The sequence below is a fragment of the Metopolophium dirhodum genome, chromosome 4 (genome assembly GCF_019925205.1).
Source record: "Metopolophium dirhodum isolate CAU chromosome 4, ASM1992520v1, whole genome shotgun sequence".
NCBI lineage: Eukaryota > Metazoa > Arthropoda > Insecta > Hemiptera > Aphididae > Metopolophium > Metopolophium dirhodum.
This window is the reverse complement of record NC_083563.1, coordinates 13,937,036-13,952,481: the sequence shown is the minus strand read 5'-3', so window position 1 is coordinate 13,952,481 and position 15,446 is coordinate 13,937,036. Positions and strand designations below refer to the sequence as shown.

At 31.8% G+C, this 15,446-nt stretch overlaps 1 protein-coding gene across 1 annotated transcript in view; it reads left to right on the top strand.

Moving 5' to 3' along the window:
- LOC132943216 (uncharacterized) overlaps positions 1–14,070 on the top strand; it is a 32,247-nt gene extending 18,177 nt beyond the window's left edge. Inside the window, exons 4-28 of the mRNA XM_061012094.1 lie at positions 1,494–1,620; positions 4,225–4,503; positions 4,919–5,007; positions 5,094–5,456; positions 5,533–5,638; positions 5,765–5,887; positions 6,415–6,635; positions 6,701–6,986; positions 7,132–7,280; positions 7,343–7,583; positions 7,644–7,967; positions 8,044–8,215; positions 8,294–8,389; positions 8,458–9,416; positions 9,490–9,638; positions 9,700–9,838; positions 9,897–10,210; positions 10,282–10,886; positions 10,961–11,181; positions 11,255–11,431; positions 11,490–11,729; positions 11,805–11,972; positions 12,042–12,155; positions 12,229–12,385; positions 12,518–14,070. Of these exons, the coding sequence (XP_060868077.1) occupies positions 1,494–1,620; positions 4,225–4,503; positions 4,919–5,007; positions 5,094–5,456; positions 5,533–5,638; positions 5,765–5,887; positions 6,415–6,635; positions 6,701–6,986; positions 7,132–7,280; positions 7,343–7,583; positions 7,644–7,967; positions 8,044–8,215; positions 8,294–8,389; positions 8,458–9,416; positions 9,490–9,638; positions 9,700–9,838; positions 9,897–10,210; positions 10,282–10,886; positions 10,961–11,181; positions 11,255–11,431; positions 11,490–11,729; positions 11,805–11,972; positions 12,042–12,155; positions 12,229–12,385; positions 12,518–12,660 (5,962 nt within the window). The 3' untranslated portion in view covers positions 12,661–14,070. The remainder of the gene's footprint in view (positions 1–1,493; positions 1,621–4,224; positions 4,504–4,918; positions 5,008–5,093; positions 5,457–5,532; positions 5,639–5,764; positions 5,888–6,414; positions 6,636–6,700; positions 6,987–7,131; positions 7,281–7,342; positions 7,584–7,643; positions 7,968–8,043; positions 8,216–8,293; positions 8,390–8,457; positions 9,417–9,489; positions 9,639–9,699; positions 9,839–9,896; positions 10,211–10,281; positions 10,887–10,960; positions 11,182–11,254; positions 11,432–11,489; positions 11,730–11,804; positions 11,973–12,041; positions 12,156–12,228; positions 12,386–12,517) is intronic.
- The last annotated feature ends 1,376 nt before the right edge of the window (positions 14,071–15,446 follow it).

The window sequence follows — 15,446 nt, the reverse complement described above, 5'->3', positions numbered from 1 at the left end:
ATAGTAGGTATTCAAAGTTCTGCACTATCTATCTTATAATGTATGTTTGAAAAATAAGTTCGCACTCGCCATTATCAAACAAACAGCTACGCTCAGAATCTAAAAAAATAAATATTAAATATTATACAACAAATTAATGTATGTGTTTTCATTATCTATTTGACTTAGCAGTTTCAACTCTTAAAGTTTGTTTAAACTATAAAAGTAATTGTAAATCTCTCAACTATCATACATTATTGTTTATTTAAGATATACGCTTTTGATAAGCTTTTTTCACGTATACTATACGTAATTATATGCAAATAATAACTTAGAAAACTATTATAATATAATAGGTACCTAATTAATTTACCAATAACTTAATCATAGTATTATTTACATTTTCTACGACTAAATACGTAATATAATATTTTCTATTATCCCATAAAATCTTCAAGTCTACTCTAAAATATTCATTACAAATTATTGGACATTGACCAACAAATACATAATGAATATAACGTATATATCATAACTGCCATCATAAATAATTAAATTTAATCATGAATTTTGTAACGCCCATGGTGCACTAAATAAAAATGAATTAATTGAATAATAAAACAAGAATATGTTTTGGCAATTAATTGAAATAATATTTGGTTTTTAAGCTTTTGGGTTACCAATATGGCGATATGTAAATCCTACGTTTCATATCGTGCACAATTTCAAACCGTTGTTCGAAGCATTTTGTAACTTCGCTGAAATAGGGTTCTATATTAAACGTCAGGAGGTGGCCTCCATATAATAAATAATCGTGTAATTTTACTTCTCGTCGTTGTATTGTATATATCATTGATTACAATTTTTTTTCAACATTTTTTATTAGGCTATCTGTTACAAGTTTAAACAATGAGCTAATTTTATAAATAAAATAAAAATAGTGACATAGAAAATAGAGCGAAGATATGATTAAGAATTGTGATTATTATTATTATTATTATTATTATTTTTAATTTAACAAAAAAAGCTTCAATTGACATCTATAAACAGCGATCAGTGGTTTATGAGAAATAATATCAATTATAAGATTATAATATAACCCAACAGAAATTATCATTGAGATAATGTTAGAATATTATATATTTATATAATAAAAAACTCGCCCGGATTCGGCAATCAACTGCACGAACCCAGAGTAAAATATAACATAATACACAATGTTACCATGGTATTGCAATATTGTAATGACATATTGACATACGATCGAGTACCTATATTGGTACCCCTACGGGCTTTCTTACATGGAGCGGGAGAGATATGGGGCATGGCCTTTTTTTTTTAGTGCCAAATTTCCCCCTACCCTCCCACTGTCCCACAAACCACTTTGCAATTAATTTGTGTACCTCCCCCTCCCAAATGAAGAATCCTGAGAACGCCACTGGGTACAATTGACATAATACAATTGCCGTTTGGTAAAATGTCTTAATAAAACCAAAATCTATGTAACGTTTCAGGGAACAGGAAAACGTGGACTTGCCGGAAGAGGGCAAGTACGCGACTGGCATGTTCTACTTGGACAAGGCGCACCACGCCGAGAGCGAAGAGATATTCGCGGCCATCGGTTTAGAGTGCAAAATCAAAGTGAGTTGTTGGCGGTGACGTGCAGTCCATACATTATATTTTTAATTACCCATTATATATTTCGACAATGGGCACACTACGTTTATTTAATGTGTGCGTGACATTTTGTATGCATATTATAAACATTTAATAATATTATATATTATAATATATGATATACTATAATGGCCGATCGAATAATAATTTTTAGCACCGCGTATAATAAACGGGCAACAAGCGTGCGCAAGTACTGAACACGTTTTGGTAAATGCGGTTTATACCAGAATGCGTGTGTTTATATATAAGACCGGCAGCCGCGACGGTGCAGGTTTGGTTTGTATGTTGTGTTTACGTTCGGAAAATGCTGCTGTCCGCCTATATAATACCTATACGTAATATTATGTTTAGAAAAATAGCGTGAAAACGAACCGTGGTAAAAGCGAATTGAACACGTTTGTGTGTCGATCCGCAACAAGTGAGCCCAACAACCATTTTGTGTGAGAATATGTGAGCTAGGTTATGATATTGTTTATTGCAGAACGGCCCTGATCAATACCTAATATACAAATACCGACAGAAACAAAATAGCCGATTCCGATCGATAGACAACCACTGCACGCTATCGTCGTACGGTAAATTTATCATCTGTGTCTATTTTTTTATTTTATTTTTTTACATCACAATTAATATATTTATATATATATATATACATATACATACAGAATATTACGCATATGTATGTATATGTATATATATATACACATAATGTATATCGTTAATGTCATGTCAACAGCAAAATTAATTTTTTTCTTATTATTTAAACATATATAGGATAATATTATATTTGATTTTATAGTTTGATCGCTTATGATACCTACCTATAATAGTTGTTATATTAATTGTTTTTGCAACGTACACAAAGTTATGTTGTGAAAATATAAAAACCTTTTAATTAAAATTTTATTTTATTGGTGCAACCTTATAATGTTTTTCAACAACCATTTTGTTTTTTCTTCTGATTGTGCAAGTGTGCAACTTTTGTTTTCCATCTACAAAATATATGTGTTTTATACATACAAGTTGGATGATCAAATACATTTTTGATATTATATAAGTATCCGAAAACTTAAGTAACAGCAGTATTAAGTATTAACTGATTTCATAATGATCTAAAACTGAAAACATATACCTAGTATAAAAAGATTATCTTTTTATAGTCTATAATATTATGCCTTAGGAGCCTAGGGTGTAAATAACTATCAACATTTTCAAAAGCAGACCAACAATTCAAACGTACCTATACTTAAATTTCTAATTGTTTAACTATGGCTTAAAATGGTGTTGTAACATATAGTAAAAAAACAATTAGTTAATCTTCACGTTGAACATAAAATAACGCTTTATAAAAATATTATCAAAAAGTAAATTCTTCCACCATAGTGTACATGGTACACGCGTAATTTACTCGTAAGATGTACTGATAGATACACGATTATCAATAGTACACATTTTTTTAAATAAATAAGTATTATTACTATCTACCATACAAATATGAAAGATCATAATCAATTTCTCTTACAACTAAAAAAAAATGTTAGTACCTATAATAATGTACTTTTGTTTCCTCAATTGTTTTTATTAAATTAAAATTATACCTATATGTACGTATTGAAATATTATGTAACTGTTGATGGATAAATAAAACTTGGTAGCACTATACGAAACATCGTTTACTATATAGTATTGATGTGATTGATAATTTGAAATAATTATAATTAGTGTTAATTAAATGATATTATATGTTTGTGAAATTTTAAGATTAGGTAACTTAATAAAACACGAAAATGCTAAATTCTTGCATATTATTCATTTTATTCTTTTACAATTATTTTTAGTTAAATAGTTAAATTTTAACATTTAATACATAAGCGATTATACATATTATATATAAGTAATTATTTTTAATAATTCAAAAATGTAACACTATTGCATAAATTAGTATATAATATTATATATTTAAAGCAACGACGTATTATATTATATTATGTATAGAATTACCAATAGAATATTATTTGAATTTGACGAATAGACAATTTACAAAACTGTATCCTAGTAATAATTTACCTATTTAAATTGTGCGAAAATATTATTCAGTCAAAAAAATATTGAGTATTATTATGATATCATGCACCATTAGTGATAAGTATTGTGGACCGTGTAACTTACAGGCGGTTAATCCACCACCTGTAGGTGTGTACGATATATTTGCATGTTAATCCTATATAATAATATTATATAATATCATCATATACCCCGACCACCATCGTCCGACGTCCAAATTTGTTAGCTCGATGATGACAATACTAAAATATAGTCTAACACATTATTTTTAGTGTCCTCGACCACCCCGAACCATATATCATACAACATGCCATAAACTATAATATACCCATCATAACAACAACAACAACAACAACAACAACAGTAGCCATCATAAGATGTATTATTATATTATATTATACTCACTAATTTAACGCCCGGACGTCCGCAGCGGAAACCGCGCACAAAGTCCTATAACGAATTACGCAAACTGATCAAGGCGGTGCGCTATCGCAATCATTGCAGGTGTTGTGCTGGAGGACGGTGCCGGTGCGCAACAGCCAGATAGGCGAAGTGGCCAGGAGCAGCGAACCATTCATCCGCCAGGCGTTCGTGGTGGACGCCGCCGACGTGTTCGATGAGGACGACTTCAAGCGCCGCGTGTTCGCGCTCCGGAAGCGTTCCACGCACACCATACCCAAGCCGGGCAGGAGGTTTTACATCTGCTCGCTGTCGCACACCATCGTCGTGTACAAGGGCCAGTTCACGTCCGATCAACTATGGGCGTACTTTGCCGACTTACAAGTAATAATAATAATATACCTACCCATTGCGTAGTATACGGTGTGCTAAATAACAATCCCGACCACGGCTGATGGAGTTTTTTTTTAAAAATATTTTTCTACGTATTAAAAATAGATACATCATAATAATATATTATATTGAATGTAAGTACTTATTAGTTAGTGCAACGACGTATAAGTATGATGAATCGTAACTTAATTAAAACCAAATATTTAGATAGATAACAACAAAAACTACTTATATTATTAATGTCCGTATGCATAATCAATGTATGTGTCGCGTAAGACATGTTAAACTATGACTTAGGTGACACACAAATAGACTATGCGTACCGACATTTTGTCTTATGCGACATATGTACCTGTATTATTATTATTATTATTTATTATGTCATAATGTTTGTTCTCGCCCACAGAGCCCAGCTTACGAAACGTACCTAGCACTCGTCCACACCAGATTCTCGACGAACACTTTCCCGAGCTGGGAGAGAGCGCACCCTCTGAGGTAAATATTATACGATTTTAATTCACCGGGGTGTCCGTGATTTACCATAATAGTGATTAATGAATAATACGTCTCCGTTCTTTTAGGGTGTTGGCGCACAACGGCGAGATTAACACGGTGCGTGGTAACGTGAACTTCATGACCGCTCGGGAAGGTGTGATGGAAAGCAAGCACTTTGACGACATCAAAAAGTTGTACCCGGTGGTGGAACCTAATCTGTCGGACTCAGGGTCGGCCGATTGCGTTTTGGAATTCCTGATCAATGCGGGTGAATGTTCATTGCCCGAAGCCGTAATGACCATGGTCCCGGAGGCCTGGCAGAACGATCAAACCATGCCATCCGAAAAAAGAGACTTCTACAACTGGGCGGCGTGCGCGATGGAACCCTGGGATGGTCCCGCCCTGTTGACGTTTACCGACGGACGATACGTCGGTGCTTTGTTGGACAGGTATTTATTTTATAATCATTATTGTTATTACTTATTAATTATTTAAAAACACTGGCTCACTACGAATTATTTTTAGGAACGGATTAAGACCATCTCGGTTCTACGTATTGAAAGACAATGTGATGGTTATGGCGTCTGAAGTAGGAGTGTACGACACAGACCCAGCCAATGTAGCTCTGAAGGTGAAGTAGAAAAACTGACAACAATTATTTATTTACTATTTCGTTTTCGTTACATATTGTATCAAACAAAATATGCACATATTTGACATTTTTACATAGGTACTTAATGCTATAACATTCTTACAGAGTCGTTTGAAACCTGGCCGTATGCTGTTGGTCGACACCAAAGAGAAGCGCATCATACAAGATGTTCAACTTAAATTGGATATAGCAAGGAGTAGACCACATTCTGATTGGCTTAGAGAGCAGGTATATACAAATAATGTTTTTCAATCATTATTAAAAATTAAAATGTAATAATAAAGTTATTGTTTACAAAAACTAAATCATAAAACATTTTGTTTGTTTATCCGATGCCGCAAATTGTTTCCTGTACTGACTTTTAGAGGGTGAGTTATATGTATTGATAAATGGTTTGAAAATATGCTTCTGCAACCTGCGCATCTTACCATCGTGCATTTCATAAGAATGCCTAGCTATTTAGTTTTCTAAGATTTTATTTACATCTATTCTTATTGTAAATATTTATTACTTATTGATTATTAATATTTTTACTCTTAACTTTATCCCTGTGATGGATTAATTTATTATAAATATGTGTATATATATACTAATATTATATTAACATACGGAAAATATCTTTCGACTCCTGTCAACTTTCTTACAATGTTTAGGTGTTTGTATATATTTATTTTGTGTCTATATAAAAATCTATTCTTTTTATTTATATATATATTATATTCTTGGAAAAATAATTTATTTTATGTTATCTATAGATTACGATTGAAGACTTGAGAGAAGAAGCAGTCGCTAAAGGATTTGGTTTAGTGCGTGCTAAATCAATAGAATTTATAAGCGGTGAACGTAAGAAGACGATTAGAGAAAACATTCCAGAACAAGAAATGACTCGCATATGGGGAGGAGACAGACGTTTATTGTTATTCAGTTACTCAATTGAAACTATTAACATGCTGATTATTCCGATGATCAGAACTAAGTGCGTTAAAATTAATAAATCCAACAAATTTTAGTATTTTAACATTTACTTATTTATAACTTTAGAAAAGAAGCATTGGGTTCCATGGGAAATGATGCTCCACTTGCTTGCTTGTCTTTGTTTCAACCATTGATATACTCCTACTTCAAACAGTTATTTGCCCAAGTAACAAATCCACCAATTGATCCTTTCCGTGAAAAAATTGTCATGTCGTTAATGTGCCCAATTGGACCTGAAGCCAATATTCTTATACCAAGTGCCAAACAGTGCCATAGATTATTTTTGCCAAACCCGATACTATCACTATATGATCTGGAAGTTTTGCGCAATAATCTACATCGTGGCTGGAAGGTAAAATAAAGTTTAATTGTCCAACCTTGTAAAGAAAGTAATTTTAAGTAAATAATGTTGGTATAAATTTAAGCATTATATACTAATATTGAGTGGTTATATTTCAATTTATTATATTAATCACCAAATAAACAAATGTTAACAGACAAAAGTTATTGATGTTACATTTAATAAAGAAGATGGCCCATCAGGTTTTTCAAAAGCATTGGACCGTATATGTCAAGAAGCCAGCGAAGCTGCTAATAGCAACTATCAACTCATTATATTGTCAGATAGATCAGCTGGATCTGAAAGGTAGAATATCGACATGAAAAATATAAAAATAAAACCTAAACTTTTGTGGTTTTTTTTTTCAGAATACCAGTTAGTATTTTATTAGCCTTAGGAGCTACTCACCATCATTTGATTGATCTGAGACTACGTATGAAAGTTGGTTTAATAGTCGAGACCGGTGAAGCTAGAGAAGTTCACCAGATGTGCGTTTTATTAGGTTATGGTGCTGATGGCATATGCCCTTACCTAGTATTTGAAATGGCAAAAAGTTTACGTGCTGAGGGAGTATTGGATTCATCTTTTACTGATAAAATATTATTTGAGGTTAGCATCAAACATTATTTCAATTTATTTAATATTAATAACTCTTAATTGAATGTTTAGAACTATTGCGAAGCAATGGAAAGGGGAATATCTAAAGTGATGGCAAAAATGGGAATTTCCACACTACAGTCTTACAAAGGAGCTCAGATATTTGAAGCTGTAGGCTTGGCAGATGAAGTCATTAACAAGTGTTTTAAAGGCACCCAGTCACGTATTGGTGGTATCAACTTTGAACGTTTGGCCAAAGAAGCATATGAACGTCATTACTTATCTTATTCTTACCGTAATACTGATATGTTGGTTTTGATGAATCCTGGCTATTTCCACTGGCGTACAGGTGGTGAAAAACACATCAACGACCCTATCAGTATAGCCAACTTACAAGTAAGTTTATAAACAATGTTTCTATAATTCTACTATTTGTATCTGGAATACATTGAAGAATTACACTATTTTGTAGGATGCAGCAAGTAACAAAAGCACAAACTCTTATGATAAATTTTGTGAATCAACAATGGAAAGTGTACGTGCATGTACCCTTAGAGGTCAATTGGAATTAGTTCCTACCACTAAATCAATAGATATTTCTGAAGTTGAACCGGCAGCTAATATTGTAAAAAGATTTGCTACAGGTAAAATATTAACTTAAACAAAAAATAAAATAATTTGATTTAATTACTTTAAATATTATATTGGTTTTATTTATTAAGGTGCTATGAGTCTTGGTTCAATCTCTATCGAAGCACATACATCTTTGGCAATTGCCATGAATAAATTGGGAGGAAAATCAAATACTGGAGAAGGAGGTATTTATTTATTTATCTTTTTATATATATATTTCATTGTGTTATAATTTTATCTTATAAATATTAAGGTGAAAATTCGGACCGCTATTTAAATCAAGATTCAGAGAATAACAAACGATCAGCTATTAAGCAAGTAGCATCTGGTAGATTTGGTGTGACCAGTTCATATCTTGCTCATGCTGATGACATACAAATTAAAATGGCTCAAGGTGCTAAACCTGGTGAAGGAGGAGAATTGCCTGGTTATAAAGTGACTAAAGATATTGCTGCCACTAGACATTCAGTACCCGGTGTTGGATTAATATCTCCACCACCTCATCACGATATCTATTCAATTGAAGATTTAGCAGAACTTATTTATGATTTGAAGTGTGCTAACCCAAATGGAAGAATATCTGTAAAATTAGTTTCTGAAGTTGGTGTAGGAGTAGTTGCTTCAGGTGTAGCTAAAGGAAAAGCTGAACATATAGTAATTTCTGGTCATGATGGTGGTACTGGAGCTAGTTCATGGACTGGTATCAAAAATGCAGGTCTTCCGTGGGAACTTGGTGTAGCAGAAACTCATCAAGTCCTTGTATTGAATAACTTGAGATCCCGAGTAGTTGTCCAAGCTGATGGTCAAATACGAACAGGTTTTGATGTAATTGTAGCCGCTTTGTTGGGTGCTGATGAAATAGGCTTGAGTACTGCACCATTAATTGTACTTGGATGTACCATGATGAGAAAATGCCATTTAAATACTTGTCCTGTTGGCATTGCAACTCAAGATCCTGTTCTGAGAAAAAAATTTTCTGGTAAACCAGAACATGTTATTAATTACTTATTTATGTTAGCCGAAGATGTGCGTAAGCATATGGCTAACCTTGGTGTCGCCAAATATCAAGATCTTATTGGACGCACTGACCTTCTCAAAATGACAGACAGCAACAACAACCCTAAAGCAAAGTTTTTAAATCTTAGTCCTGTCTTACGCAATGCCTTGCATATGAGACCTGGTGTTAACATAATTGGAGGATCAGAATCACAAGTATACAAATCAATAAATACTTTAAATTATATTTCTTTCCTTCTGTACTAATTAAACCATATATTATTCTTAGGACTTCCAACTAGAAAAACGCATGGACAATATTGTTATAGCTGCTGCACAACCAGTAATCGATGGTTTGCAAAAAAGTGTAAATATTGAACTTACAATTAATAATGAATGCCGTGCTTTTGTTTCAACTTTAAGCTACCATATTTCAATGTAAGTTTTTCATTTATGATCTGTAAAACAAATTTACTTTACATATTTTATTTCATATTAGGAAATATGGTGATGATGGTTTACCAGATAACAGTATAAACATAAAATTGAAAGGCTCTGCTGGGCAGAGTTTCTGTGCTTTTATGACTAAGGGAGTACACGTTACTTTAGAAGGAGATGCTAATGATTATGTTGGAAAAGTATGTTCATTAAATAATAAATATCATTACTTCTAAGATACTAATATATAATTTTTAGGGTCTTTCTGGAGGTGAAATAGTTATTTTCCCACCAAAATCATCAACGTTCCAATCTGAACTCAATGTAATAGCTGGCAATGTTTGCTTATACGGAGCTACTAGTGGGAAAGCATTTTTCAGGGGTATTGCAGCTGAACGCTTTTCAGTTAGAAATTCTGGTGCTATAACAGTTGTCGAAGGAGTTGGTGATCATGGTTGCGAGTATATGACTGGTGGTTGTGCAGTAATTTTGGGTCTAACAGGACGTAATTTTGCTGCTGGTATGTCTGGTGGTATCGCTTATATTCTTGATGTTGATGGATCTTTTAAAAGGTAAAAATAATTTATAATGATTTTTTTTCAAAAGTTAAATATTTATGATTTGTTTAATGTTTATTTTAAAGCAAATGTAATACAGAAATGGTAGAACTTCTTCCTCTTGACCGCCAAGAAGACTTAAACTATGTTCAATCTCTTTTAGAAGAATTTGTTCTTAAAACTGAATCGGTTATTGCTTCTAAGTTATTAGATTCTTGGCCTCACTCTGCATCCAAATTTATCAAAGTATTCCCTTATGAATATCAAAGAGCTTTGAAACAATTGGCTGAAGACACAAAAGTAACACAAAGTCACACAAGTATAATAGAAACCGTTAATGAGCCAAGTGTTCGTGACATCGAAGAAACAATTAATGACCAAACATTTGAAAAAAAAAGGCTTGAAAAAATATTAGATAAGACTCGAGGTTTTGTAAAATATTCACGAGAAACAATGATGTACAGACCTGCAGAAAAAAGACTCAATGATTGGGACGAAATTTACAATTTCCAACATGTCAGAAAAGGACTTAGGGTTCAAGCTGCAAGGTGTATGGAATGTGGTGTACCATTCTGTCAATCTTCACATGGATGTCCTTTGGGAAATATCATACCAAAATGGAACGATTTAGTTTTCAATAATAATTGGCCAGAAGCATTAAATCAACTTTTACAAACTAATAACTTCCCTGGTAATCCTATTGATGATATTTTTAAACAATATAGTTGCATATTATTATTTAATTATTAAATTTTTATTTTTTAGAATTTACTGGGCGTGTTTGTCCTGCTCCATGCGAAGGAGCATGTGTTTTGGGTATTAATGAACCTGCAGTTACTATTAAGAATATTGAATGTGCAATTATCGACCATGCCTTTGAACAAGGTTGGATTAGACCTGAACCACCAAAGAACCGTTCAGGTAAAACCGTAGCTATTGTTGGTTCTGGTCCATCAGGACTAGCAACTGCTCATCAACTAAATAAGGTAAAAATAATTTTAATAGTCACCCAGTATTTTAATAGTTAAAAACAACCAAGTTTAAATGATAATTTTTTAGGCTGGACATTTGGTAAAAGTTTTTGAAAGGAATGATCGTATTGGTGGATTATTGCAATATGGAATCCCATCTATGAAACTATCTAAAGAAGTTGTGCAAAGGCGAGTCAAGCTTTTAGAAGATGAAGGAGTGGTTTTCCACACAAATGTCAGCGTTGGAAAAGATTATTTAGCTAAAGTAATTTGTATATAAATAATTAAGATTGAGAAAAATGATTAATATTAATTTATGATAGGAGCTTTTGGATCAATTTGATGCTGTTGTGCTATGCACTGGTGCTACATGGCCAAGAGATCTACCAATACCTGGTCGGCATCTAGATGGTATTTACTTTGCTATGAACTTCTTGGAATCTTCACAAAAGAAACAACTTGGTGGGCCAACAGACTTACCCTTGTTAGCAAGAGACAAAGACATAATAGTGATTGGTGGTGGTGATACTGGTTGCGATTGTATTGCTACTTCATTAAGACAGGTTAGTGTTTGTTTGTACCTAATAAGTATCATACCATAATACATATTATAATTAATTTTTCTTAAATGCATATAGAGGGCGAGATCTATAACATCATTTGAAATTCTTCCTGAGCCACCTGCAACTAGAGGTCGAGATAACCCTTGGCCACAATACCCTAGAGTATTCAAAGTGGATTATGGTCATGAAGAAGTTAAGATTAAGTATGGTAGAGATCCTAGACAATTTTGCATCATGAGCAAGGTCAGTAATCTAGCATTTTATACCGTATCAAAATAAATAGATCTTTTAATCAACATAAATATTTTGTAGGAGTTTGTTGATGATGGTAATGGTCACATTAGTGGTATTAAGACAGTTAAAGTAAATTGGACTAAAGACGAGGCTGGACGATGGAAAATGGATGAAGTACCAGATTCTGAACAGGTAATTGTTTTTAAAAACTTTGTTTAAGAATTCCTATTAGTTAAATTATGTAATGTAACTATGTATTGCTTAGATTTTCAAATGTGATATGGTTCTTTTGGCAATGGGATTCCTTGGTCCTGAACGTACAATTGTCAATGAATTATCATTAGCCCTTGATCCGAGATCTAATTACCAGACACCTTCTGGCCGTTATGCTACATCCGTTCCTAAAGTATTTGCTGCTGGAGGTTTGTAACTTAAATAAATAATTAAAAAATATAAAACTAACTGAACATTTTTACGAATTTGTTTTAAACACAAATATTACTTGCATACAATAGTTACGATAAAACTGTGATAACCTCTTGCTGTTAATTTAGATTGCCGTCGTGGCCAGTCCTTAGTAGTTTGGGCAATATCTGAAGGACGCCAAGCAGCCAGAGAAGTAGACGCATTCCTCATGGACCAATCTGTGTTGCCTGGACCGGGTGGTGTGATATCTATTCAAACAGTTAGTGCATAAACTGGTAATTTGTAAGTAACTACCGTCTGGACAATATTGAGGGAATCACGTTGGTTTTTAAAAATAGCATCTTAACATTACAGTGTGTTAGTTTTTTTTTTTCAACTGATTAGGTAACAAAACCATATTGTTGTTATATATATTTTTTTTAACTAATAATTTAAGTGTGGTTACGTTATTTTTTTTAACTCCTATGGAAACAATAAATTCCTAAAATCGATTTTCGATTTACTCATAACAGTAAAAATAATATGCAACCATATGCGTTTTTCTTATTCATACAATATAGATACATATTATATAAGTAAATAAATAAATAAGTGGAGTGAGTGTGTGTTATAATTATCCATACATTTAGTATTATCTTAAATTACATTTTCCCCCAGCTGTTTAAATTAATATCAAAACACGTGAATATTGAGAAAGGTGTAAAAGACTGACTTTCTATTAAGAATTTTATTTTTAATAATAGATTTGTACGTGTAATAGCAGCTTTTTTAGCTTTAGCGTTTGTTTTCTATACATTAAAAAGTATAGAATAATTCAAAAATGACGTATGCTATCCTAACAAACTGATTTTGCATTAATATTTTTTTTATAAACAAAGCCATAGATAAAGATTTTTGAAGCAACCACCACTAAGTAAAATACACAATTAGATATATAACAATTTTCATTAAGGACTGTCCAATACATAACAAATGATATTCAAACTTAATTTTTGATTTAACGTAAATAAATTAATGTTTGTTTTGCCTGATTAATAATTATGAATGACGTGTATACTAATATAGTACGACATTTATAGAGAATCAGTCTTTGACACTTATAACAAATTTCACACTTGTTAGATTTCATATACATAAATATTGTTTACAGTATTATCATCCAATTTGTTGAATATATTTATTTTTATTATTATTTAAATATATCCAATAGCTTACGAATGTAAGATTTTAGTTATTATAATATTATTGCATATCCTAATCTATTATTACATACCATACTAAATATATATTTATAAATTATCACTATAGAATTAATTACTTATGCTTACATATTTGTATATTATTATTGTTAAAAAATAAAATAAAATGACATAAATAATGTCAATTTAGCATAATATAGAAACATTGAAAAATTAATTGGTGCGCAGTTACAATAAACTGTATTATAGCTGAACTATTTTGAAACTTATGCTACGAACTATACTTTTGTGTAAAAGCTATTGCCATTTGAAACATTGTGCCCTTAAAGACAATAATAAATTATAAATTATGATAATTAGATATTTGTTTAATATGTATTTTTAATATTATTCGATCAATTTGTCGATGTTTTGTGCTAAGTATAATTATTATTATATATATAATATTATGTAGACGTTGAATTATATGATTATTTATGCAATTGTTTTAAAATTTTTATTAATTACTCCACATATGAGTCCACATTCCTTTCTTAAGTATATTTTTTTTTAAATTTATATTTTATTTTAATATGTCTCTAGCCCAGGTTTATTTTAAATTTTAATCGTTGTGGAATATTTTGTGGCAATGTGAAAAAGTACATGTTTCTTATAAAAGGGTTAATATGGTTGATTAATTTGGAATGAAATCTTTTGCAGTGGTTTTAGCAAGTTAATTAACTGTTTGTAAATTTAGGTCATTATGGAGAGCTGCATTTATTAGGTATTGTACCACGGAGCACCTTTGGGCTGTGTTAAGTTAATTTTTAAGGTGATTGACTGGTAAGTTTGATTAGGGCTGTATGTTTGCGAGTTGAATGATTAATTTATATACAAGTAAAATAAATAAAAAATAATTTAAATACATTTTAGGTTGTGGTATAGACCAAAGTAGATGGACGCGAGAGTTGAATGGTTTTCGCTTTTGTTTGATGTGATTTGACCATATTAAACTTTTTTCTCATTTCACGGATTTATTTGCCATCCCTTTTATAGAGTGCGTATGAGAGGTCACTACTCTAGGGAACTCCAGCCTTTATTTTGAACAATTGAATATTGATTTTTTGACGTACTGAAAATTACCGATTTTCAACCTAGGATTTGATTATTTGGAAGTATGGGAAAGGGATAAAGTTTTTAAGTTTGAATAGAAGCCCATCATACCATACGCGATCAAAAGCCTGAAATAGTGTGGTATACTGATATGTCAAGGAATACCCTGGAGCAAAATTGTTTAGTCTCGAAGGAAGCTGAAATTGTATCTATTGTGTTTGGGACTGAATCTGAACTGAGATTTTAGGAATGTATATATGTAGTATATGTATATTATGTTGGTGTATTAATGGTGTAATTCTATGTAAAATTAGTTTTTCAAATAGCTTTGAAAATGTGGGTGGTATGGTAAACGCTAAACTGATTGAGCGATAAGAACTTGTGAGGTGTTCAGATTTATTTGATTTGAAGATCATGATTCATGATAATAACTGGATGCGTCTAGGCAGGAGAGAGAATTAAGACAAACAGACAGCGGAGCTTAGAGTTTTTAAAGTCCTAAAATTAAAAAATTTAAATTTCATAAATATAAAACTAAAAGTAAACTTTAAATTTTCTAAATGCTTTTTCTATCCCAAAATGGAAGAATTGTTTTCAAATGTTTGTGTACCTATACCTGTTCATTGTGTACTTGAAGTTTGTTTAAAAATTAGAGTGAATCGACCTATTATGAAACTTGATGATCAGAACATTATCTGTGTTTGTGGGTGGGTTTTTTACGATAATTCAGTTTTTAAGTGAGTTAAGAATCATTTTTAATTTACGC